Genomic DNA, 20,810 nt, shown 5'->3' with positions numbered 1-20,810 from the left:
GGTGATTGTTTTGACACAGGATTATTTGTTGTAAAAGAGCCATCTTGAAGAAATTGGTAAACTATTATGGGACATTCCATGGGAAAGGAGAGGAAGTTGTTTGTAGACTTTTCTCTTGGTAATAACATTTGTAGCAGGCTTTTGTGACTCAGTTGTTTTTACTTTGTCTACTGCCAATGTAGACATTTATGGCTGTGAGATAGGCCTAAGTGAAAATCTGCATGGTTTTGTGGTACTCAGTTGCTACAGGGGAGACAATCATTCTTTCCTCTGATGTCCAAGGTCAACTCAAAACCAGATTTGATGTGAAGATTCCAGAGGGTGGGCAGTGATGTGGAGGAAAGGCGCAGTCAGCCTGGAGGCATTCCAAAGGCAAGGGGCTGGAGAAAGCCCCAGCTCACTGAGCACGCCCATCGCCAGGCCTTTTTGATGTGCCTGTGCATTGTTGGGTATATACACAGATGGAGTTCTCTCCAAGGGCAAGATGTCCAATATGCTTCTTATGACCTCTGTGGAATATTTGTACCAGAATTTAATCTGGTAAGGCAAGAGGTTTGAGAGAATCTACTGAGGCCTCCTCTTTATGATATTTACATTTTTTAGCCCACTCATCTTTAATACTCTCATTGGCAAGTAGAATTAATGTTCTCCCATTAAATGAAAACACTGAATTTTTTTTTTTTTTTTTTTTTTTTTTTTTTTTGGAGACAGAGTGTCACTTTGTTGCCCTGGCTAGAGTGAGTGCCGTGGCGTCAGCCTAGCTCACAGCAACCTCAAACTCCTGGGCTTAAGCGATCCTACTGCCTCAGCCTCCCAAGTAGCTGGGACTACAGGCATGCGCCACTATGCCCAGCTAATTTTTTCTATATATATTTTAGTTGGCCAGATAATTTCTTTCTATTTTTAGTAGAGACGGGGTTTCACTCTTGCTCAGGCTGGTCTCGAACTCCTGACCTTGAGCGATCCACCCGCCTCGGCCTCCCAGAGTACTAGGATTACAGGCGTGAGCCACCGCGCCCGGCCTACACTGAATTTTTAATAGATTCTCTGGGACTTAGTGATAGTTTGAAATTGTTTGCAAAAAGAGAGAGAATATGAAGAAATGATGTATTATCTTTTCTACTGAATCCTGTTAGGTTTTATTTTTCCTGCCTGGCCACCAGCTGAATCTTCTGACCCATCTAGCCTGGGGCTAAAGCCCAGAAAACAGCTCCGAGTCCTAACACCTAGGCAGCCTCTCTTACAGCTACATGGCCACCCATTCAGCTTGGAGCCTTCCCCTGTGTGTTGGCTTCTGCCTGTTGCATTGGTCACTCTCTGATACGCTGCAGAGTGGCTGGTCTTTTTCCTGCTGTGTTTCTTTGGGTGCTCTGTATAATGGATGAGGACTCGGAGAAAAGGCTAAAAAAAGAATAGTCATTATCCATTGCCACTGACATTATGTGGTGCCCAGGACTCCAGAGAGCTTTAAACATCTTTGATGTGGAGAATCTTCTGTATATGGGAGTTCTTATCCTTCTCCACCATTTATGTCTTTCTGGCATGCAGTGTACCAGAGAACAGTATTGGTGATGTTTTGATTTGAGGTCAGTAGAGGACTAGGAGTCGAGGTGTGAGAGCTGAGAGATTTAGCGAAGCTAGCAGGGCTGTAGAGAGGTTGAATAGTTGAGTACTCAAGCTTAGACTAATTCATGATAGGCCTTTGCTCAACTGTCATTCATTAATGCCAATGTGGCAGCAAGTGTCAGAGTTGGCCCTTGAACATCTGTTGTCCTCTTTGAAGTCATTGCTGATTCTCTCAAGTCAAGGTCCTTGTTCCTCAGGACTTCTGTGGCACTTTTTGTCCCCACTTAGCTCCCTCAGCTTTGTAGTGAGTAGTTAATTGTCTAAATATTTGTTTCATCTACTTCATAATTTCTTGACAGGAGGAACCTAGTCTTGCTCATTTTAGTGTTCTTATTATATAGATTGTGTCCTACTTATAACAGTTGCTCAATAAATCTTACTGTACAGAACTGTCTGTGTCCATGGAAATCCTGCAGTTAGTGTCCATGTTTCTAGGTTGTATACTCTGCCCAGAAGAGAAACAGAGCACCATCACCAGAAGCAACATGTAAAAACATATCAGCCTATTGTTGGACTTTTTTAAAAACAGCTTTGTGGAGATACAATTCACATACCATACAATTGACCAATTTAAAATGTATAGTTCAATAGTTTTCAGTATGTTTACAGACCATCGCCATGGTCAATTTTAGAAAATTTTTTATCATCCCCAAAAGAAACCCTGTACCTATTCCTTCTAGTCCCCCAGTCCTAAGCGACCACTAATCTACTTTTTGTGTCTTGATAGATTTGCCTTTTCCAGACATATTTATTTTGTCTGGGCTTCTTTCACTTAGCATTATATTTTCAAGTCTCATCCCTGTTGTAGCATGTGGCAAGCCTAGAGTTTAGTGAAAATTGGAGGGCAGGTGATGTTTGTTGCCTGCCTACTAGTTAGCTGTGGCTAAGGCCAATGGTGAGTCTGCCTGCTCTCATTAGGGGTAAGCAGACCTATTTAGTGGAAGTTCCATAGAGGTGTTCTGAACTTCCTCCCTGAGTAATTATGAAAATTAAACAAGGACATGTCTGTGAGCACCTAACCTAGTGCCTGGCACATGAGGGTCTCAAGTTCCTTTGTCCCACTTGAACTTCTTAGATTTCAGTAAAAATCTGCCAAAATGAAACATAATTTTTAAATTAGTACTTTAATTTACTAATTCCTCCCCCACCCTTTTGTTTTTGTTCTTCCCAAGGTTACGCCTTTCTGCTGTTCCAGGAGGAGAGCTCAGTACAAGCTTTGATAGATGCCTGCCTAGAAGAAGATGGGAAACTGTACCTGTGTGTGTCAAGCCCCACCATCAAGGATAAACCGGTAAGTAGTATGCAGCCAGTTGTTGCTTTTCCAGAGCATATGTGCAATTGAAATAGCTGATCTCCTCCTCCTAATAATGGAAATGCTAGTAACTGGGATCCTCTTGTCTGGCTTGACCTAGCTATGCAGTTGAGTTGGCCTGTTGCTGGTGAGAGGAAGCTAATAACAAATTATTCAGCATTTCATTTTATACCTTTGAGACCGTGTATAAACAAATGTGCTCTTGTTTTCCACTTTACAGCTCTCTTTTAAGCTAATTCCTATTCGGAAACTCTGAATTGAGGTAAATAATGCTCTTAGTGGTTTTGGCAGCTGATTTCTGTCATTATTTCAGATCAAGGACAAGAGTAATTTATTTTAAAAAAAGATCATAATTGTTGATGTTTGTGTGCCTTTGAATGCAAGGCATTGTGCTGGGTGGTACCCATAGCTAGCTAAATAGAGCCTTCTGGGCCACGAGCTTACACTCTAAAATGGATAGTTTTAACAGGTTAGGAGAGGGGAAAGACAGAGAACGTGGAGCTGAAACCCTGATGCAGAGTTTGTGGCTTCTGAGCCAGAGTGTGAGTGAGTAAGTCCTTGGGTAAGGGAGGAATACTGCTTCCTTTCTCCGAGCAGGGTAGGTATCAGTGGAGAAGGTGGCAAGACCATATTCCGAGCAGAAGGAAAGAAGTTGGTTAATGTGGCTGAAGTAGGGATCCGGGGAAAGTTGGCAAGAGTGGGGGTGGGGTGAGTTTGTGTGTCAAAACTTGGACATAGCGTGGGAAACAGAGTAAAAACAATGATGTGGAGTGGGCAAAAAACCGAAGCTATATACCACAGGGCCTACAGCAGCCCCTGTAAGACTTGGACCAGAAGTGTGAGGCTTTCTTGGCAACCAGGTTTATTCTCAGAAATGTACATGGGGAAAGAATTGGGGTTGGATATAGAAGTTCCCATTTTGAGGCTTGACTCCAGCATTTAAATATCTGTTTGGCTTTGACTAAGTCACCGAATCCTTTCTGAATTGTGGATTCCTCACCTGGAAAATGGAAGAGAAATCATTCTTCTCTGGGTTGTTGAGAGGCTCGGGTAAGAAGAAATTGAATGTGAAAGCATTTGGTAGAGTCAGGTACTTGTACAAATGTAACTGGCTGATGTTATCAGTCCTACATAGTGCTGTGGAATTCAGGAGAGCAAGGTGAGAGCTCAGCTACCTGGTAACATCTGTTGAGAAGGATGATGACATCTTGAACAGGGTTTACAGTTGGTTGTGAAAGAGTGATATTGGGACTTGGCCACCTATAAGGGGGCAACTGCAGCATTTAAAGCAAAAGAGGGAACTATTAATACTAAAGAATGGGTATATTGAGTCATAGCAGAATAATTAAATGACATAAATAAGCAAGGATTATAGCCAATGTGAAAGTGCCACTATAATTTTCAAATTTGGGGACCATTGCCAAATTTTGATAACGGTGACAATGTTGGATAGGGTAGCTATGCAAGTGGAGAAAACAGGAGGAAGCAGTAGGGAAGGAAAGAGTAGGGAGCCTTTGTTAACTTTGGTCTTTATTTAAACACTATAAAGAGACTGTGTATGATGTGGGAAGCATGGGGACTAACTACAGTGGGAGTGTACAGTGTTTCATCTGAGTAAATAATAAAGCTGAAATAACTTCTCTAAGTCTCTTTGGAATAGTGTGAGGTTAGAAAGTCCATGCCCAATTTGGCAGGATCAGATGTCTGAGAGGTAAATGGCCAACCTCCAGGGAGCCTTGGTCACATACTATAGAGAAATGTATTTTTATATGTAAAAAGGCATAGGGATAGAAGTACACATTGAAGTAGTTATGTCCATAGTAGGTTAAGAAGCTGTTGAATTGAGGTGAGGAAGCAGGAGATGAGCACACAGGGCTTATGTACCTTGGAAGGGTCCTGTCATTGGCTCTGAGGGAAGGAGGATAATATGTCTTATCAGGCAAGCCCTCAGCTTGACAGGATGTCTCTTGAGAGGGAAGCGAGCAACAGGAGTTGCAGATGGAGGTGGTGTGGAGGCAACACCATTACTGTTGAGCGTTTTCACTCTAAACACATGTATTACCCTTGGTTTGAAGGACTTTTGAAAATAATTAGTGTAATTATCAGTTTTGGAAACGTTAATGGGGAAACTAACTTTCATTGTTTGTGTTTCGGCGAATTTCTGCCTTATTGCAGTTTTCATTTTCTGAGCTTGAGTGCAGCAGTTTTATTGGAGCTTGGTGAATTCTGAACTGTGGCTGCCAATCACACGTTTTTTTGACCCAGGCATACTCAGAATTTCCAGCATAAACAATTTGAGTAAAACTTAGAATGGAAAACATTAAAATCCCCAAACACCTGTAATTTTAATGAACTGGATCCCATTTTGGGTTCTAGCCCTTTCGGCTCCATTTTTGAAACCTTTTCTTTCTTGGTTTTGCTCCACATCCCCCACTCCCAGCCTCATTTGATCATACTTCCCTACCCAGGTTCATATTCCACCTCATTGTGGATGCTCCCACAAGAAAAAAAAGTGAGAGCTGGGTTGAACCTTGGAAGTAAATGAGAATCTTGGCAGTAGCTCAAGGCAAAGTCAACCTTTGGAGCTCGTTGACCAAAATTTTTTTGAGCCATGGCTCTTCCTTGCTCAACTAGCCTTTATTCCCTACCTCTCAGGCTTCCCAATGCCCTCGTTCTGTTGTTTAGTTCTCTCTGACCCTCCTTGGAAATTACACCATATTCCAAAATGACCTTGCACATTTTCTACCTTTGTCCTTCTTTCTCATCCCTTTCCCTCAAACTCCTATTCCCTTTGGGTGTATCAGGTTAATCAGATTGTTTTTCTAATGCAGAGCCTGATGGCAAGGCTCCCTTTTACCTGTTTTGTCCAGGATCATGTTTGTTTTTTAACTCAAATGAATTCCAAATTAGTGAATTTCACATTATATTAGGGAGATATTTTTAGTCAGTGATTACCTTTCTTTAAATGACTCTACTCAGACTATTCTATGTATAGGTCTGGTCCTGAAAGATAGCAGAAGGAACTGTATTTATGGCATGATTAATTGACACCTCAGTCCCAAAGAGCGGGGAGACAAATTGGCAAGAACAGGAGCTACTGCAGAGCTTCTAGATCTGTGATTTTTTTTCCCTCCTCCAGTGAGAGGAGTCCATAGCTCTGGTGTCCTAGGCACATCAGAAGATAGCTGTGTCCGTCTGCAGGCTTCCAGTAAGATAGGCAGACATTATAGACAGTGGTCCCTCTCATCAAGGTGACTCTACTTTTTGAATGTATAAATAGACTGAACCTGAAGGTTCAAACAGCAAGCTGATAGAACAGGAGGCCTAGAACGTCTAGCAGAGATGGAGGCTGAAAAAGAGTAACCTTGAAAAGATGAGGAAGGAGATGTTTATAGCTCTAGAACACATCAGCCAGAGTTGTGAGATATAGCAAACACCTTGAAAGGAAGTATCAGAAGTTTTCTGCTTCCTCCTCCTCACAGTTTATAGCACAATCCCAACTTCTATATATCCTGAAATATGAGAGATTGATTTTGCTGTATATTTAAGCACTGTGTTACCAAACTGAAGTATGCTTATGTAGGATCTGTTCTTTATGTAACATGGTCATCCACTTAAAACTTGAAAACAAAAAAATGAAAAGAATGGTGGAAATAAGGAATTTGGAAATAAAGGCTGGTTTAATTCTGTCCAATGTGTCTATCATTCTAGTCTCTCCTACTCTCATTCATATATCAATGGGATCTTTAGCACTTTTAATCACTCCTCTTTAGTTACAAATGCATTCCCAGATCCTTTTGCCCCTGACTTAAGACCTTCCCAGTGTGGCTTCAAATTTTTTCCAACCGTACCTTTTTCTGCTTCCCTTCTGAACCCCATGGTCTAATCAAACTGAATTATTTCTGTTCCCATCTCAATTTCTAATTCCTCCCCTTATTTCAAGACCCCTTTCAAATGCCATCTTTTTCATGAATGCTTCCCTGATCACTACACCATCTGTAGGGAATCATACCTATTATTATAGCTATCTCCAGCCCCACAGAGCCATCTTTTAAAAATGGTGTGCCTTCCTTCAAGCCATGTTTGAGTTCTTACTGTGGTCAAGGCACAGTACTGGTTACTATACATTTACTATGAATTGACATAAAATCTTGTGTTCAAAAAGTTAATAGTATAATGGGTAGATAAAACAGGTATATAAATACTCAGAGTGTCTACAGAGCCTGGCACATAAAAGGTTCTCAAATATTTGTGAAATTAAGAAAAATAAAACAATGAAAGTATGATTCAGATTATGTACTTTGGAGAGTTCATATGTACCTAGAATGATGAAAGGAACTTCTGGATGAAGTGTCATTTTGAAGTAGGCCTTGAAGGATGAGGAGAAGGCAGAGTTGGCCGAGAGAGGGCTTGAAGGTATGGAGAATAGACATTTCAGGGAAAGGCAGAAACATGAACACAGAAATGGGAAATTGTGTGACATAAATGGAGAACAGTTAGGTTGGTTAGATGGAGCACAAATGTATGAAAATGGAATAGAGAGGTATTGAATTGGGAAAAATAAGTAGCAGCTAAGTTATAGGACACCTTGATTAATTTCCTCAGTCCTTTGTGGTATTTTTACTAAGATTATTTCATTATCCACCTACTACTTCCTAAAACATAACTATAATTTTATCTTGGCCCAATCAAATCTGATTTTATGTGTCCATCTTAGAATTCACGGCTATCTCAGCATGTGTGTCATATCCCACCTAAGAAATCTTTAGCATTTATGATCATCTTGATTTATTTGTTTCTTGAATTCTTGGTCTAAATTTGTAGTTTTGGGCACCATTCATCGTAGGAATTTCTCCAAAGAAGGAATTCCTTTTCTAAAATGAGAGAAGGATCTCTTATTCATAATAAATCCTATTTTTTGCCCTGAGTCTCTGAATTTGCAGAGTTTTTTAGTGCTTGAGTCTTTGGGAGCTATATTCCTTTTCCAGGGAGGTCTAAAAGATGTTGCATTTCCAATATACTAAATGGTAGCTGCTAGACAGAATAGCCAATGCTGTCCCTTAAAGGATCATATTCAGTGTTTTCCAAAGTGTGTTCTGAAGAACTCTTGTCCAAAGACTAGTCTCTTGAGGGGACCATAGAAAAAAGGTTTGTTCATAACAATAGTAAGTGTCCTTTTTTTGAGCACTTCCTTTGTGCATTTTATATCCATTTTCTCCTTTAATTATAGGTTCCATTGCCAAAAACATGTGGGAAACATTGATATATTAGGTTCTGAGAAATCTTACAATACATAAGTTTGTGTAAAATTGTTTAATCCAGCATTTTACATACCTGCTTTGTGGATGATATTTGTGCAGATTCCTGTGGAATTAGTATTCTGTGAAGCTCACTCAAAGAATAGGCTTCTTCCCAGGAAAAACTTAGGTAACCTGAAATTTTATGTGTGCATTCCCCTTAAGAGTTTTAGTAATCAGCATGCCAGTAACAACATCCTTGTCCTAGTACCATGGAGCTGAAAATACACATTTATGTAGCCATTGGACAAAATTTTATGGCTGGAGTGCAAGATTGCCTGATGCTGTGAACCTGGAAATTAAAATAGCTGACTATAGTGCTAGCTTCGTTGCTAAATCATTTTTCTTGAGCTTTTCTAATTGCTAGTTTTGTTAGTAGATCTAAGAAGCGTCTATTGGTCATTTCTTAATGCATTGAAAATGGGCAGAATGAGTTTGGGGAGAAGAGAGGGATTAATCACTCATTAGTAAAAATTCATTTTGACTTGTCCAGGAGCCTATCTGGAAGCTATGATTAGTGGCCCCCAGCCAAGAGGACAGGTTGCTTTGCAGGCACACAACATGATTGTAGTGAAAAGGCTATATTAGACTTTGGGTCAGATAAACCTGGAATTCAATGCTGAGATGACTTCATTGTTCTGATCCTTAGCTTCCTTATCTCTAAAGTGGAGATAATTTTTAGAGCATATGGTGTGGTGACATTTAAGTGTGGCTGTGTAAAATGCCTAGCTCATTCTGAAGCCAGTGTGGCCAAAAGAAAAAAAAATGCCTAGCACAGTGGTGAATTAATGTAAGTACTCACGAGTGCTCGTAGTTTCTTTTTTTTTTCAAAAGGGAGTCAGCTATCATGCTTATGTTTTCTAAGTGATATGGAAGCATCAGCAATAATGATGAACATTAGGTAATTCCCATCCCTAAGTGGGTCACCTGGTGGTATCAGAAATTTGTGCTGATTAAATCCAAGCCCTTGGTCACCCAATGATGACCAAACATACTGTATTTCCATGCCCCTGGAAGGTGGCTCTCAGTGGAGTGAGGAGAGGGATCTGAGCTGTAGAAAGGTAGCTGCTGGGACATCTTCTTGTGGCACCAGTGCCTGCCCCTCAGGAACAGCTTTGTTTACTCACCAAACCTACACAAGGGTAAGGATTAGGCACTGTGCTGGGCAATTGGGATCCACACAGATATATGGTCTCAGCCGTGGAGGATCCTAGAGTCCAATGGAGGGAAATAGACATGTGACCAGTAAGTGAACTAAGGAGCCACAGGTGCTCCAATAGAAGTATTATAGGGAGTAGTTGCGGTGAGGGGAAGTGCTCAAAGGGGAGAGTGGTTATGTGGAGGCAGTCAGAAAAGCTTTTTGAGAGAAGGTATTGACTTGAGTCATCTGACTACAACATTTAATTGATAATGGCTTTATTAAATCAATCATAGTACAAGGATATATATAACCATTTTCACGGTGCAGTTTATGCATGCTTTATTTCTCCACTGAGTGCCCTTATAAAACTGTATACTGAGTGCTATGTTTGAATCGTTCATCAGTACCTGAAGGTCCCAAAGGGGCTATGAAAGCCTATGGTTTCTTTGCATCAGGTAGGCTCCGTAGCTAGGTGAAGGGGACAGGGATTTCCTTTTTGTGGCTAGATTGTTTCCTAAACCTGATGGTGGACTTGGAGCATCCTGGGAGAACATGAAAGAATTTCCCAGGGTAATTTTTGGTTCTCTGTCTAAGAAAAAACCTGGCTATTTTGACGAAGTTCTCTGGGGCCTACTTATATCTAAGGAATTGGAGGAATAGTCTGTGTGTGAGAGTTAAAGCTTTTCCCTTGAGGCCTTGATGGAGTTCTGACTGGAATCCCCAGAGCTGCCCAGGATACAGAATTCTTATTGAGGCTAAAGACTCTGATCAGGTATTAGGTTCCTTTCTCTCCAGTTCCTTCAGAAGATACAGGAAGGGCATCTCCTTTTCCTCACCATTGGGTGGAGAGCAGCACTTGAGAATAATAGATAGCATCTAAACTAGAAATTGGCTGACCTGTTTGTTAAGGAACTGTGTGGTTAAAATTACATCAAAATGAGATACCAAATACAAATTGCTTTGAAGAGTCTAAACCACAATTATTGTGTGGCTGTTAGTTTTGATGGTTAGTAATAAACCGACTCCTTACACCATTGAAGAGATAAAGATGCCTCACAAACCACAAACTAGTTTATTTCTGATACTGCTGGGGGCACTCCAGTAATTCTGGGATGCTTAAAATAGAATTGCTGACAGCTAGGGTGGGTCTGAGTTCATTACCACTGCAACTGCACTGTTGCAGCTGTATGTCAGCGGACCTAGGTTTAGCTGACTCATCCTGGTTATTGGGATGAGCTGGGATGCTGCTGCTTGTTGGGGAGAGCAGTCCTGATGTTTCTGCAGTATTGTTTTTCTGATTCATGTAGACTAAAAGGATTGTAGGATTAGGGAGAGAAAAATGGAGACTTTTTCCCTAAAGAGTTAGAGTTTGAAGGGTATTAAAAGGAGGAAAAAGGAAACCAGAAGAGGGGGATGGGGTGGGAGAGGAGGAAAGAGCTGAGCTCTGAGGCAAGTTCTTTCTGGGAAAGAGAACAAATGACCGAGAGGGAATCTGGTCAGGTAGTTTCCTGAGCTGGCCACCTGATTGCACTGTTGGCACTGAACAGTTTGGTTGCTTTTTAGAGCTGCCTTGAGATGAACATATGAAAACAAAGGCACTATGCAGATGGATGTTTATGTGATGGTGTCGTAACCTAAGGAAGTGACCAGACAGGGATGAAATATAGGGTGAGATGTTCAAAATGAGCTCAAGACAATATTATTCATAGGTAGATGAATATCTAAGTTGGGGCCGGGCGTGGTGGCTCACGCCTTGTAATCCTAGCACTCTGGGAGGCCGAGGCGGGTGGATCATTGGAGCTCAGGAGTTCGAGACCAGCCTGAGCAAGAGCAAGACCCCATCTCTACTGAAAATAGAAAGAAATTAGCCAGACAACTAAAAATCTATATAGAAAAAACTAGCCAGGCATGGTGGCGCGTGCCTGTAGTCCCAGCTACTCAGGAGGCTGAAGCAGGAGGATTGCTTGAACCCAGGAGTTTGAGGTTGGTGTGAGCTAGGCTGACGCCACAGCACTCTAGCCTGGGCAACAGAGTGAGACGCTGTCTTCAAAAAAAAAAAAAAAATTGTGGTCTAAACTGAGAGAATTCTAGAGGGGTAGGGAGACTTCGTCATGTTTAGAAATTTGAAGCCCTGAGGTTTCTGTTTAAAAATTGTCATTAAAACTGTGTTTTCCCTTGTCCTATAATTAAAGACACAACAAAAATGCCTTTTATGTTTAATTGTAACTGAGAGGTTTTTATAAATTTTCTTTTTAGGAAATGATGTTATCATACAGCTTTTTTTTTCTTTTTTTCTTTTTTTCTTTTTCTTTTTTCTTTTTTTTCTTTTTCTTTTTTTTTTCTTTTTTTGACAGGGTCTTATTCTGTTGCCTGGGCTAGCATGCGGTGGTGTCACCATAGTTCACTATAACCTCAAACTCCTGGGCTTAAGCAATCTTCCCACCTCAGCTTCCTGAGTAGCTGGGGCTATAGGTGCATACCACCGTGCCTGGCTTTTCTTTTTAGAGATGGATTCTCCCTATGTTGCTCAGCCTGGTCCCAAATCTGGCCTCAAGTGATCCTCCCACCTGGGCTTCCCAAAGTGCTGGGATTACAGGCATGAGCCACTGCGCACAGCCATATAGCTTTCTGTCTAAAGAAGTGACCCATATTGCATTTCTTAAATTTTTTTCCTAGCACTCGGCCTAATCTTATCTTTATTAATGACCTTTAGTTTTAAGTAGGATGAAACTCTAATTTTTATATAGAACTATAATTATTTTATTCTTTATTAATGACAAAATAGTCAAACTGGTCTCATAACATATCTTTTATGAAGTTTAGTTAGAAAACTTTCAGTTCTTTGAATAGATATTTAATATTTGAATTTACTATGCTCTTACCCATTTAAAGTTAATTTCTATGGAAGCAGCAATAGCAGGAAATAAGTGAGGAAAAGACTTGGGCTGGAGTGAAGTTTCTGAAACATTTTATTCAATTAGTCATTATCTTATTATGCCAAAGTTTTGTCTTTATTTATTATTTTTTTAGAGATGGGGTCTTTCTCTGTTGCCCAGGCTGGAGTGCAGTGGTGCAATTATAGTCCACTACAGCCTCAAACTCCTGGGCTCAAGCAATCCTCCCACCTCACCTGCCCATGTAGCTGGGACTACAGGTGTACTCCATTACATCTGGCTATTTTTTTTAGTTTTTTAGAGACAGGGTCTTTGCTACATTGCCCAGGCTGATCTTGAACTCCCGGCCTCAAGCGATCCTCCTGCCTAATCACTGGGATTATAGGCATGAGCCACGGTGTCCAGCTATTATGCCAAATTTTTATACATCCTAAAAGTAAGATATAGTAGGGCAGTATTATCCAAAGTGTAGATATTAATAAACGTCATACAGGCCGGGCGCGGTGGCTCACCCCTGTAATCCTAGCACTCTGGGAGGCTGAGGCGGGTGGATCATTTGAGCTCAGGAGTTCGAGACCAGCCTGAGCAAGAGCGAGACCCCGTCTCTGCTGAAAAAAATAGAAAGAAATTACATGAACAACTAAAAATATATATAAAAAAATAGCTGGGCATGGTGGCACATGCCTGTAGTCCCAGCTACTCAGGAGGCTGAGGCAGGAGGATCCCTTGAGCCCAGGAGTTTGAGGTTGCTGTGAGCTAGGCTGACGCCACGGCACTCTAGCCTGGGCAACAGAGTGAGACTCTGCCTCAAAAAGAAAAAAAAAGAAAAGAAAAGAAAAGAAAAATGAATAAATATCATACAAAAAACCAGGTTCTTTGGAAATAACTTTGCAAATGCTGGGTTAAACAATACTAAATAGATTTCTGTAGAATTTCTTGGAGCCTTTATTTAAATACACTGATGGGTGCCATGAAAATCCAAGAAGGAGAAGAAAATCTAACACTGCTTTATCTGGCAGACCAACCCTAGGGACCTGCATTCCACAGAACATACTTTGGGAAACCTTGAAAAGGAAAATCAGTATTTTCACTACTAACTGTTGATATTATTAATGTTATATTCTTTTAGATATCTTGAAGACTGATGTTAAAGTCACTATGTGGTATATTTATAGTATTTAAGTATATTTATACCAGCAAGCTTTGTGTTTGGTTTTTGCCTTTATCCTTAAGAAGATTTTGCCTTTGAAGATAAGCAGTTATACAAAACATATTACTGATTTAGAAGATAAGAATTTAGAAGGCAAATAATTCATCCAAAAGTAGGTTTCGTGGTCCTCATGATAGCTTCCAAAGAAATATACGCTTTAAAAAGAAACTAAAGAAAAACCGTTTTTGTATTTTCTCTCATAAGTGCTAATGGGACAAAACATTCCGTTGTGAGCTGTGTGGTAACTAAACCCTTCAAGTCAAAGATCATAGACTGGGGTCCATGGGATAGATTAGGTCTACAGATAGTTCAGATAGTTTTGTTTAGCCTATATGGTGATTTATTTTTTTATTTTTTTATTTTTTTTTGGGGGGGTAGAGACAGGGTCTCGCTATGTTGCCCAGGCTGGTCTTAAACTCTTGGCCTCAAGCCATCCTCTTGCGTCAACCTCCCAAGTAGCTGGGCCTGAACCACCTCACCCAGCCTATAGTGATTTTTAACATTTGAATTAGTTCCCAACATTTTAGCATCTTAAAGTTTCACATAAAAATCTGAATTTCTACAGCCGGGCATGGTGGCTCACTCCTATAATCCCAGCATTTTGGGAGGCCTAGGCGGGAGGATCTTTTGAGGCCAGGAGTTCCAGACCTGCTGTGACAACACAGTGAGACGCCATCCCTACAAAAAACTTAAAAAAATTAGCGAGGTGTGGCATCATGTGCCTGTAGTCTTAGCTACTCAGTAGGCTGAGGCAGGAGGATCACTTGAGCAAAGGAGTTCGAGGCTGCAGTGAGCCACGATTGTGCCACCACACTCCAGACTGGGCAGCAGAGCAAGACCCCATCTCTTTAAAAAAAACCAAAAATCTGAATTTCTAGCTGCTCCTGAAAAATAGAAAAAGTCTGACAACACATTTGCAAATGGTAACTACTTGCTGGACCTGAGAAGTACCTGCTTGCTTGCTTGCTTTCTTTTTTTTTTTTTTTTGAGGCAGAACCTCACTCTGTTGCCTGGGCTAGAGTGCCGTGGCATCAGCCTAGCTCACAGCAACCTCAAACTCCTGGGCTTAAGCAATGCTTCTGCCCCAGCCTCCCAAGTAGCTGGGACTACAGGCATGCACCACCATGCCCGGCTAATTTTTTTTTCTATATATATTTTTAGCTGTCCAAATCATTTCTTTCTATTTTTAGTAGAGACAGGGTCTTGCTCTTGTTCATGCTGGTCTTGAACTCCTGACCTCAAGCAATCCTCCCGCCTCGGCCTCCCAGAGTGCTAGAATTACAGGCGTGAGCCACCGCACCAGGCCAGTACCTGCTTTCTTTAGCAGAGTTTTACTCTAGTGTGTTACTGCCTGCCTACTAACAGTTGTCCTGGTGGCTTGACACATTTGTGCTACCTGTTCAGCCCTATAGGCATTTGAATTTGTGTGACTCCTGCTGTAAGGATATGACATGGCCAAAGGACTGATGCATACCACAGCACTTCTTTTTAGAGTCACCTTTATAAGCAAATGTGGTCAGGTTGCTTCAAGAAGGAGTGCTGCTATCCTGTCAGGCAATCTTAAGGGAAACTTCACTATTTCTGGGTGATGTTCAAATGTTTGTACTCAGGATGCTGAGGCTTTTACTACCCAGAGTATAGCCCACTTGACAACATACTGGAAGAGTTGTTTCACTTTCTGACACACACACAGTTATTTCCATACAGTCTTCCCTTGTATGCATGGGGGATTGATTCCAGGACCCCTGAGGATACCAAAGTCCAGGGATGCTCACCTCCTTTATATAAAATGGCGTAGTATTTGCATATAACCTACATGCATCTTCTTGTATACTTTAAATTGTCTCTAGATTACCTAATACCTAATGCAATGTAAATGCTATGTAAGGGTTACTATACTGTCATTTTTAAAATTTGTATTATTTTTATTGTATTATTAATTTTTTAAATATTTTCTATCCAACGTTGGTTGAATCTGTGAATGTAGAATTCTCAGATTTAGAGGACCAACTGTATATGTAAAAGTTATGTATTGCCTGGGGAAATTTATGTTGAATTAGGACAGAGTTCTAATTTCATCCATTCTCCAAAATAATTAATAAAGAAACAAAGCTAATTAAAAAGCAGTTCTTTCATTTATACTCCTTTCCGTAAAATATTTGTGTCCATAAAGTATGCTATTATAATGAAGTAGAGAAACATATATATAAAAAATCAGGACCAGAAAATATATCCGAAGAGTAAGTCCACAGATACCAGGCCCTGAGGTTATAGAAGTTGGAAAAACAGGCCTTGTGTGAGAGTGGGCTTGTATTTCAGAGAGAAACCAGAGTGTGAGTGGAACTCATCAGTTCAAACAGTACCATAATATTGTTAGTGAGTAGAGTGTGCTGATGTTGGCCTATGTTGATGTTTCTCTAATTCTACAGAGGTGCCAGCTCTGAGCAGCTATTTTCTGGTGGCAGCTGGGAAATGTAGATTTTGTGAATAGGGTTGATCAGTACTGTGTCCTGAGCCTTCTTCCTGTATTTTTACCTAATCTGTAATGCCAAGAATATGGTAAAGGAATGGTGTGATGTGATGAAATGAGGATGTTGGGGGGACGGGGACAGGAGAGAAAAGGCAATAATGAAAGCTCTCAGAAGGAAGGTGTGAGATCTTTTGCAGAGTTCTTTTGTGCAGTGGTAACCTACAACTATTATAGAAGGCTGTATTTCTGGTTAAATGAAAGCAGACCACTATGGATATTACACAGGAATTGTTTTCATTTTAAAACAGAGTGATCCATGACCAAACTCAATTAACATAAAGTTATTGGAATTACCTTACCAGGTCCCGGAGCTGCCTTAACTTCTTTATTAAGAATGAAATTAGTCTAGCACTCTGGGAGGCTATAGGCGAGAGGATCCCTTGAGCTTAGGAGTTCAAGACCAGTCTGAGCAACAGTGAGACGCCATCTCTACTAAAAATGGAAAAAAATTAGATGGGTATGGTGGTGAACGTCTATAGTCCCAATTACTCGGGAGGCTGAGGCAGGAGGATCGCTGAAGCCCAGGAGTTTGAAGTTTCAGTGAGCTGTGATAACACCACTGTACTATCTAGCCTGGGTGACAGAGTGAGACTGTCTTAAAAAAAAATGAGATAAGAAGAAGAGAGAGTTCTATATAGAAAAAGATACACCTTTTTGTGCGTGTGACATTAGAAATCTTGTTCTTACAGTGGCAGGAAATTATTGTATCTTAAGTTAAAAATTAGCAATGGGCCTTCATTAAGGCATTTAAAAGTGGTGCTTTGGGGTATTAGTGAATCTGCCTTTGTGATGAATGTCAAAGTAATGATAATTTAGTCAAACAGACCAAATTTTACAAGGAAAGAACTGGATTTTTTTAATGTAGTAAAGGTGGAGCAAATACCTGAATGTTAACAAAATTGTAAACAGGTCCAAGTTTTTAAAGTGTAGGGAAGAAATGGAGTTCTTTGTGGCTTCTGGCTAACTATTGAGGGCAACAGTGTCATAAAAGGCAAAAGGTGAATTTTGTAGCAATCTTAAGGAATGCGTAGGCTGTTTCCAACTGAGCACTGCCAGTTTTCGAGTCCATTGAAGGTGTTTTGAAAGTGTACTTGGCAGAGGTGCTACCTTTCAATTGGGACTATTCCTAGGTATAAGCCAAGCCAAGAAATCATCTTGTGTTTTTTTGCATTAAGTGTTAATACTTGAGCAATGCTGAAATATCAGAAAATGAATAATTCTGTTGATATTAAGGAAAAGAAAAATCAACTGTTTTGTTTCCTATCTTTATTGGTGTGGGAAAGGAGAGGCATGTTCCTCAAGCACAGATACCAGGTTCCCCTTTTGTACCCAGCCCACTTCCCAGAGCATATGGCTGCCTGCCTAACTGATCGGTTTTAGGCAGTGCAAAACTCAACCTTTAGGTATGGCAGGGTTTTTTGTGTTTGTGTTTTTTTTAAGCTATTCTTTGATAATTCAGCTATGATTAAAAGGAATATGTTTCAAGGTTAAGATTCCAATGAAATACCTTATTTTTTACTGTGTGATAAAACAGTACAAACTATGGGCACTGAGTCAGAGTCCCAGTGAAGAGAAATTACCAAATGGAAAGAAATATGCCATAGAGGTTTCTTTTTCTACTCTTTGAAAATTTACTTCAGGCTGAGTGCAGCACTTCATGCCTGTAATCCTAGCACTCTGGGAGGCCAAAGTGGGAGGATCGCTTGAGCTCAGGAGTTTGAGACCAGCCTGAGCAAGAGCGGGACCCCGAGATCCCGTCTCTACTAAAAATAGAAAAATTAGCTGGGCCTCATAGTGCGCTTGTAGTCCCAGCTACTCAAGAGGCTGAGGCAGGAGGATCAGTTGAGCCCAGGAGTTTGAGGTTGCAGTGAACTATGATGATGCCATTGCACTCTACCCAGGGTGACAGAGCAAGACTCTGTCTCAAAAAAAAAAAAAAAAAAAAATTCAATTTCTAGGCTTGCCTTTATTTAACCAGCTTTGTCTAGGGGAAATTATATAAATCAAAAGGAGATAACTCTCTTCGGGCTTCAGTGTTTGTTGGTAATTCTGTGCTAACTTGCTGAGTGTTAATCTGTATTAAACCATATTGTTGAGAGATAAATGTTTTAACTTTGGAGGGAGAATGAGAAATAAAAAGCCAGACGTATAGATAATTTTCAGAAAATACTCCTAATGTTTCTGTTCCCTTCCTTTAGATGTATTCTTAAAAAGCTAAGTGGTATGCTGTAACAGGTTGTAAACACTCTATCCTATCATATGGTAAGATGAATCTGATTCAAAACTCAGAATCTGCCTCTACAAGACTGCCTTTAAAAAACAAACAAACAAGTGGTTTCTGAAGGTTTCATGGTATATATCTAGAGTGTTGAGTATCGTCCCTTAAGTAGATTCCCCAAATTCTATTGAAAGGCACTTAATGCAGATTACATTAACTAATTAACTGGATTTTATTTGGGTCATGTATTTTATAAAATGCACAAATCAACGGGTTTGTCTTTAGTCATCTTATTCTCATTTGGGGTTGATGGAAATGAAGTAAGGACCAAGTAAACGACTTTTTTTCAGGTGCAAATTCGACCATGGAACCTAAGTGACAGTGACTTTGTAATGGATGGTTCTCAGCCCTTGGACCCCAGAAAAACTATCTTTGTTGGGGGAGTTCCACGACCCCTCCGAGCTGGTGAGTGGAAATAGTAATACCACAACAACAACCAAAAACAACAAAATCCCCGATGTATTTAGTGTTAAATATTTTCTAGGTTTCCAATCAGCTATATACAATCCCCAAAAGAAGGCTTTCATGTCATTTTCACTGAGCTGAAATAAGGATTAAATGTTTTCTCCACAAAATGCTCTATTTTCTTATGGTGCAAGAGTGAATTTCATCAAACAGTTATGTTGAAAGGATGAGTTCTATTTAGTGCTGTCCTATTTAACTACACATTTAAAAAATAATAATACATTTGGCACTATGTATTATTATGCCAGTTGGACTTGTTTCTATAACAGAAAAAGAACCCACCAGAAATCTGTCCGGTGCAGCCATGTGCCCACTCAGTGATGAACCAAACCATTGCTGGAAACTGTGCCTCTGGGAATCAAATTGAACTCTTCCCAAGTGAAGTGGGTTCCTGTTTTTTCTTATGGACTTTGAGAAATGAATTATATATTTGAGCATCTTTATTATGACTTTTGAAAAGCTTCCCTGTTATTTTTTTAAAGTTCCTTTCCAATGAAGTAATTGTGCTGCTGGGTTTGAGCAGAACCAAAATCGACTGGAGAGTTTGAAGTGATACTGAACTGACAACTTCAATATGTATTTAAATCCAAAGACAAATCCTATCAGCTATGCGTCAGCCTCCCACTGATCAGTGTTGTTGCCAATGGAATATAATAAAATTACTTCTAGGGCCTACGTTTTTAAAGCACTTAGAATAATTGAGTTTATTTTTTTAAAGGAAGACAAAAAAAACCAAGGTTACTGTTGCCACTGTAGTTGTGAAAGTACATTACTTCTGTGTTATTTATAAGCAAGAAGACTTAGTTCTACCTAAAAATTAAAACAAAAAGCAGCAGAGACCATTAAAATCAAGTTGTGAAAACAGAATTATAAAATGTAACTTAAAGCTATTTGGCTGCATGACTTTAGTGGCTTCTTAATTCTGAAAGCCCCTCAACATTTCTAACATATTTATTCAAATCCCAACTCCAGTCTGCATTTGAAAGATAACTTTGGACCTATGTAAAGATATATTCATAATTCCATTTTGAAGGACTGTTAAACATACTAATTATGACTATGGAGTTTATAATTATACACTATTTCAGAAAGCCAAATATTATCGGGTCTTATTGTCATTCTAGTGGAAAACTGTGCCAAACGAAAGATGGAAAGCAAAGCAGCAGAGATGTCTCCCCTTTATCTGCTGTCAGAAAATAAAGTCTAAGAAGGGCTAACTCAAACGTGAGCAGCATTATGAGATGAGGGCAAATGTAGCCCTTTGTTTCTAAACTGCTTGTGCTTTTTAAAAAAAAAAATTGTTGGTGGGGGTGTTGTGGTATTTCTGACTTTTCTAACTGGTATTATGTTTAGGATTGGAGAGGGACAAAAATCCTCTTTGATATCTTATAAATAGACAGTGATTGCTAGTATTCTAGCTATTCCTTTTTGCAACTAGCTACAAGCACAAATTCATTGTAATAGTCTAGCCTGTCGCCTTTTTTCCTAGCCAGGAAACTAAAAAAATATTCTGCAAGAAAAAGTCCTACAGTCATGAAATAACAGAACTGGCTTTAACTTCTTATGTCTATTTCTAAGTCACAGACATACCATTTTATAAACTAAATTCCCTTTTGTATTATTCACTCTTTATTCTTACTGTTTTAATGATTTGGAAAGGTAGGTAAGGGCCTCTGTATCGTTTTTCTTCTATCCTGTGAACATCCGTTTTTCACACTTTATGACCACACTGACACCACAAGAAGGGAACTGCCAGCCACGAAATTATATTCCTTAATATTCTGTGTCTGCAAGATGCTGCAAGTTCTAGGATTAGACAAGAATTATATTCAGTTATCTAGTCAGAAATAGGATTTTGTGTTCCCTGCCTAGATAGTATACTGTTCTTAATTTTTGAAGTTCTTGCTTTCTAAACTAAGCTGAAATTTTTTGTTTTAAAATTGTTTTGTTTTTGTAGTTATCTAGGTAGTAATCTAAAATCATTTGGTCTAATGGAAATGTTCCCCTGCCCACGTCAACACTTCCATAAGTGTAGCTAATTTCTAAGTGGCTAAATA

The 20,810-nt window shown here is 39.8% G+C and overlaps 1 protein-coding gene across 3 annotated transcripts in view; it reads left to right on the top strand.

The window, feature by feature from the left end:
* CPEB3 (cytoplasmic polyadenylation element binding protein 3) overlaps window positions 1–20,810 on the top strand; it is a 184,225-nt gene that overhangs the window by 131,460 nt on the left and 31,955 nt on the right. For all 3 annotated transcript variants that reach the window (XM_069459925.1, XM_069459923.1, XM_069459924.1), the window contains 2 exons: window positions 2,799–2,917; window positions 18,579–18,693. In XM_069459925.1, the coding sequence (XP_069316026.1) occupies window positions 2,799–2,917; window positions 18,579–18,693 (234 nt within the window). The remainder of the gene's footprint in view (window positions 1–2,798; window positions 2,918–18,578; window positions 18,694–20,810) is intronic.

The sequence above is a fragment of the Eulemur rufifrons genome, chromosome 28 (genome assembly GCF_041146395.1).
Source record: "Eulemur rufifrons isolate Redbay chromosome 28, OSU_ERuf_1, whole genome shotgun sequence".
In the NCBI taxonomy this organism is placed as follows: domain Eukaryota; kingdom Metazoa; phylum Chordata; class Mammalia; order Primates; family Lemuridae; genus Eulemur; species Eulemur rufifrons.
Note: the sequence above shows the minus strand (reverse complement) of the source record. Positions and strands in the feature narration are given on the sequence as shown.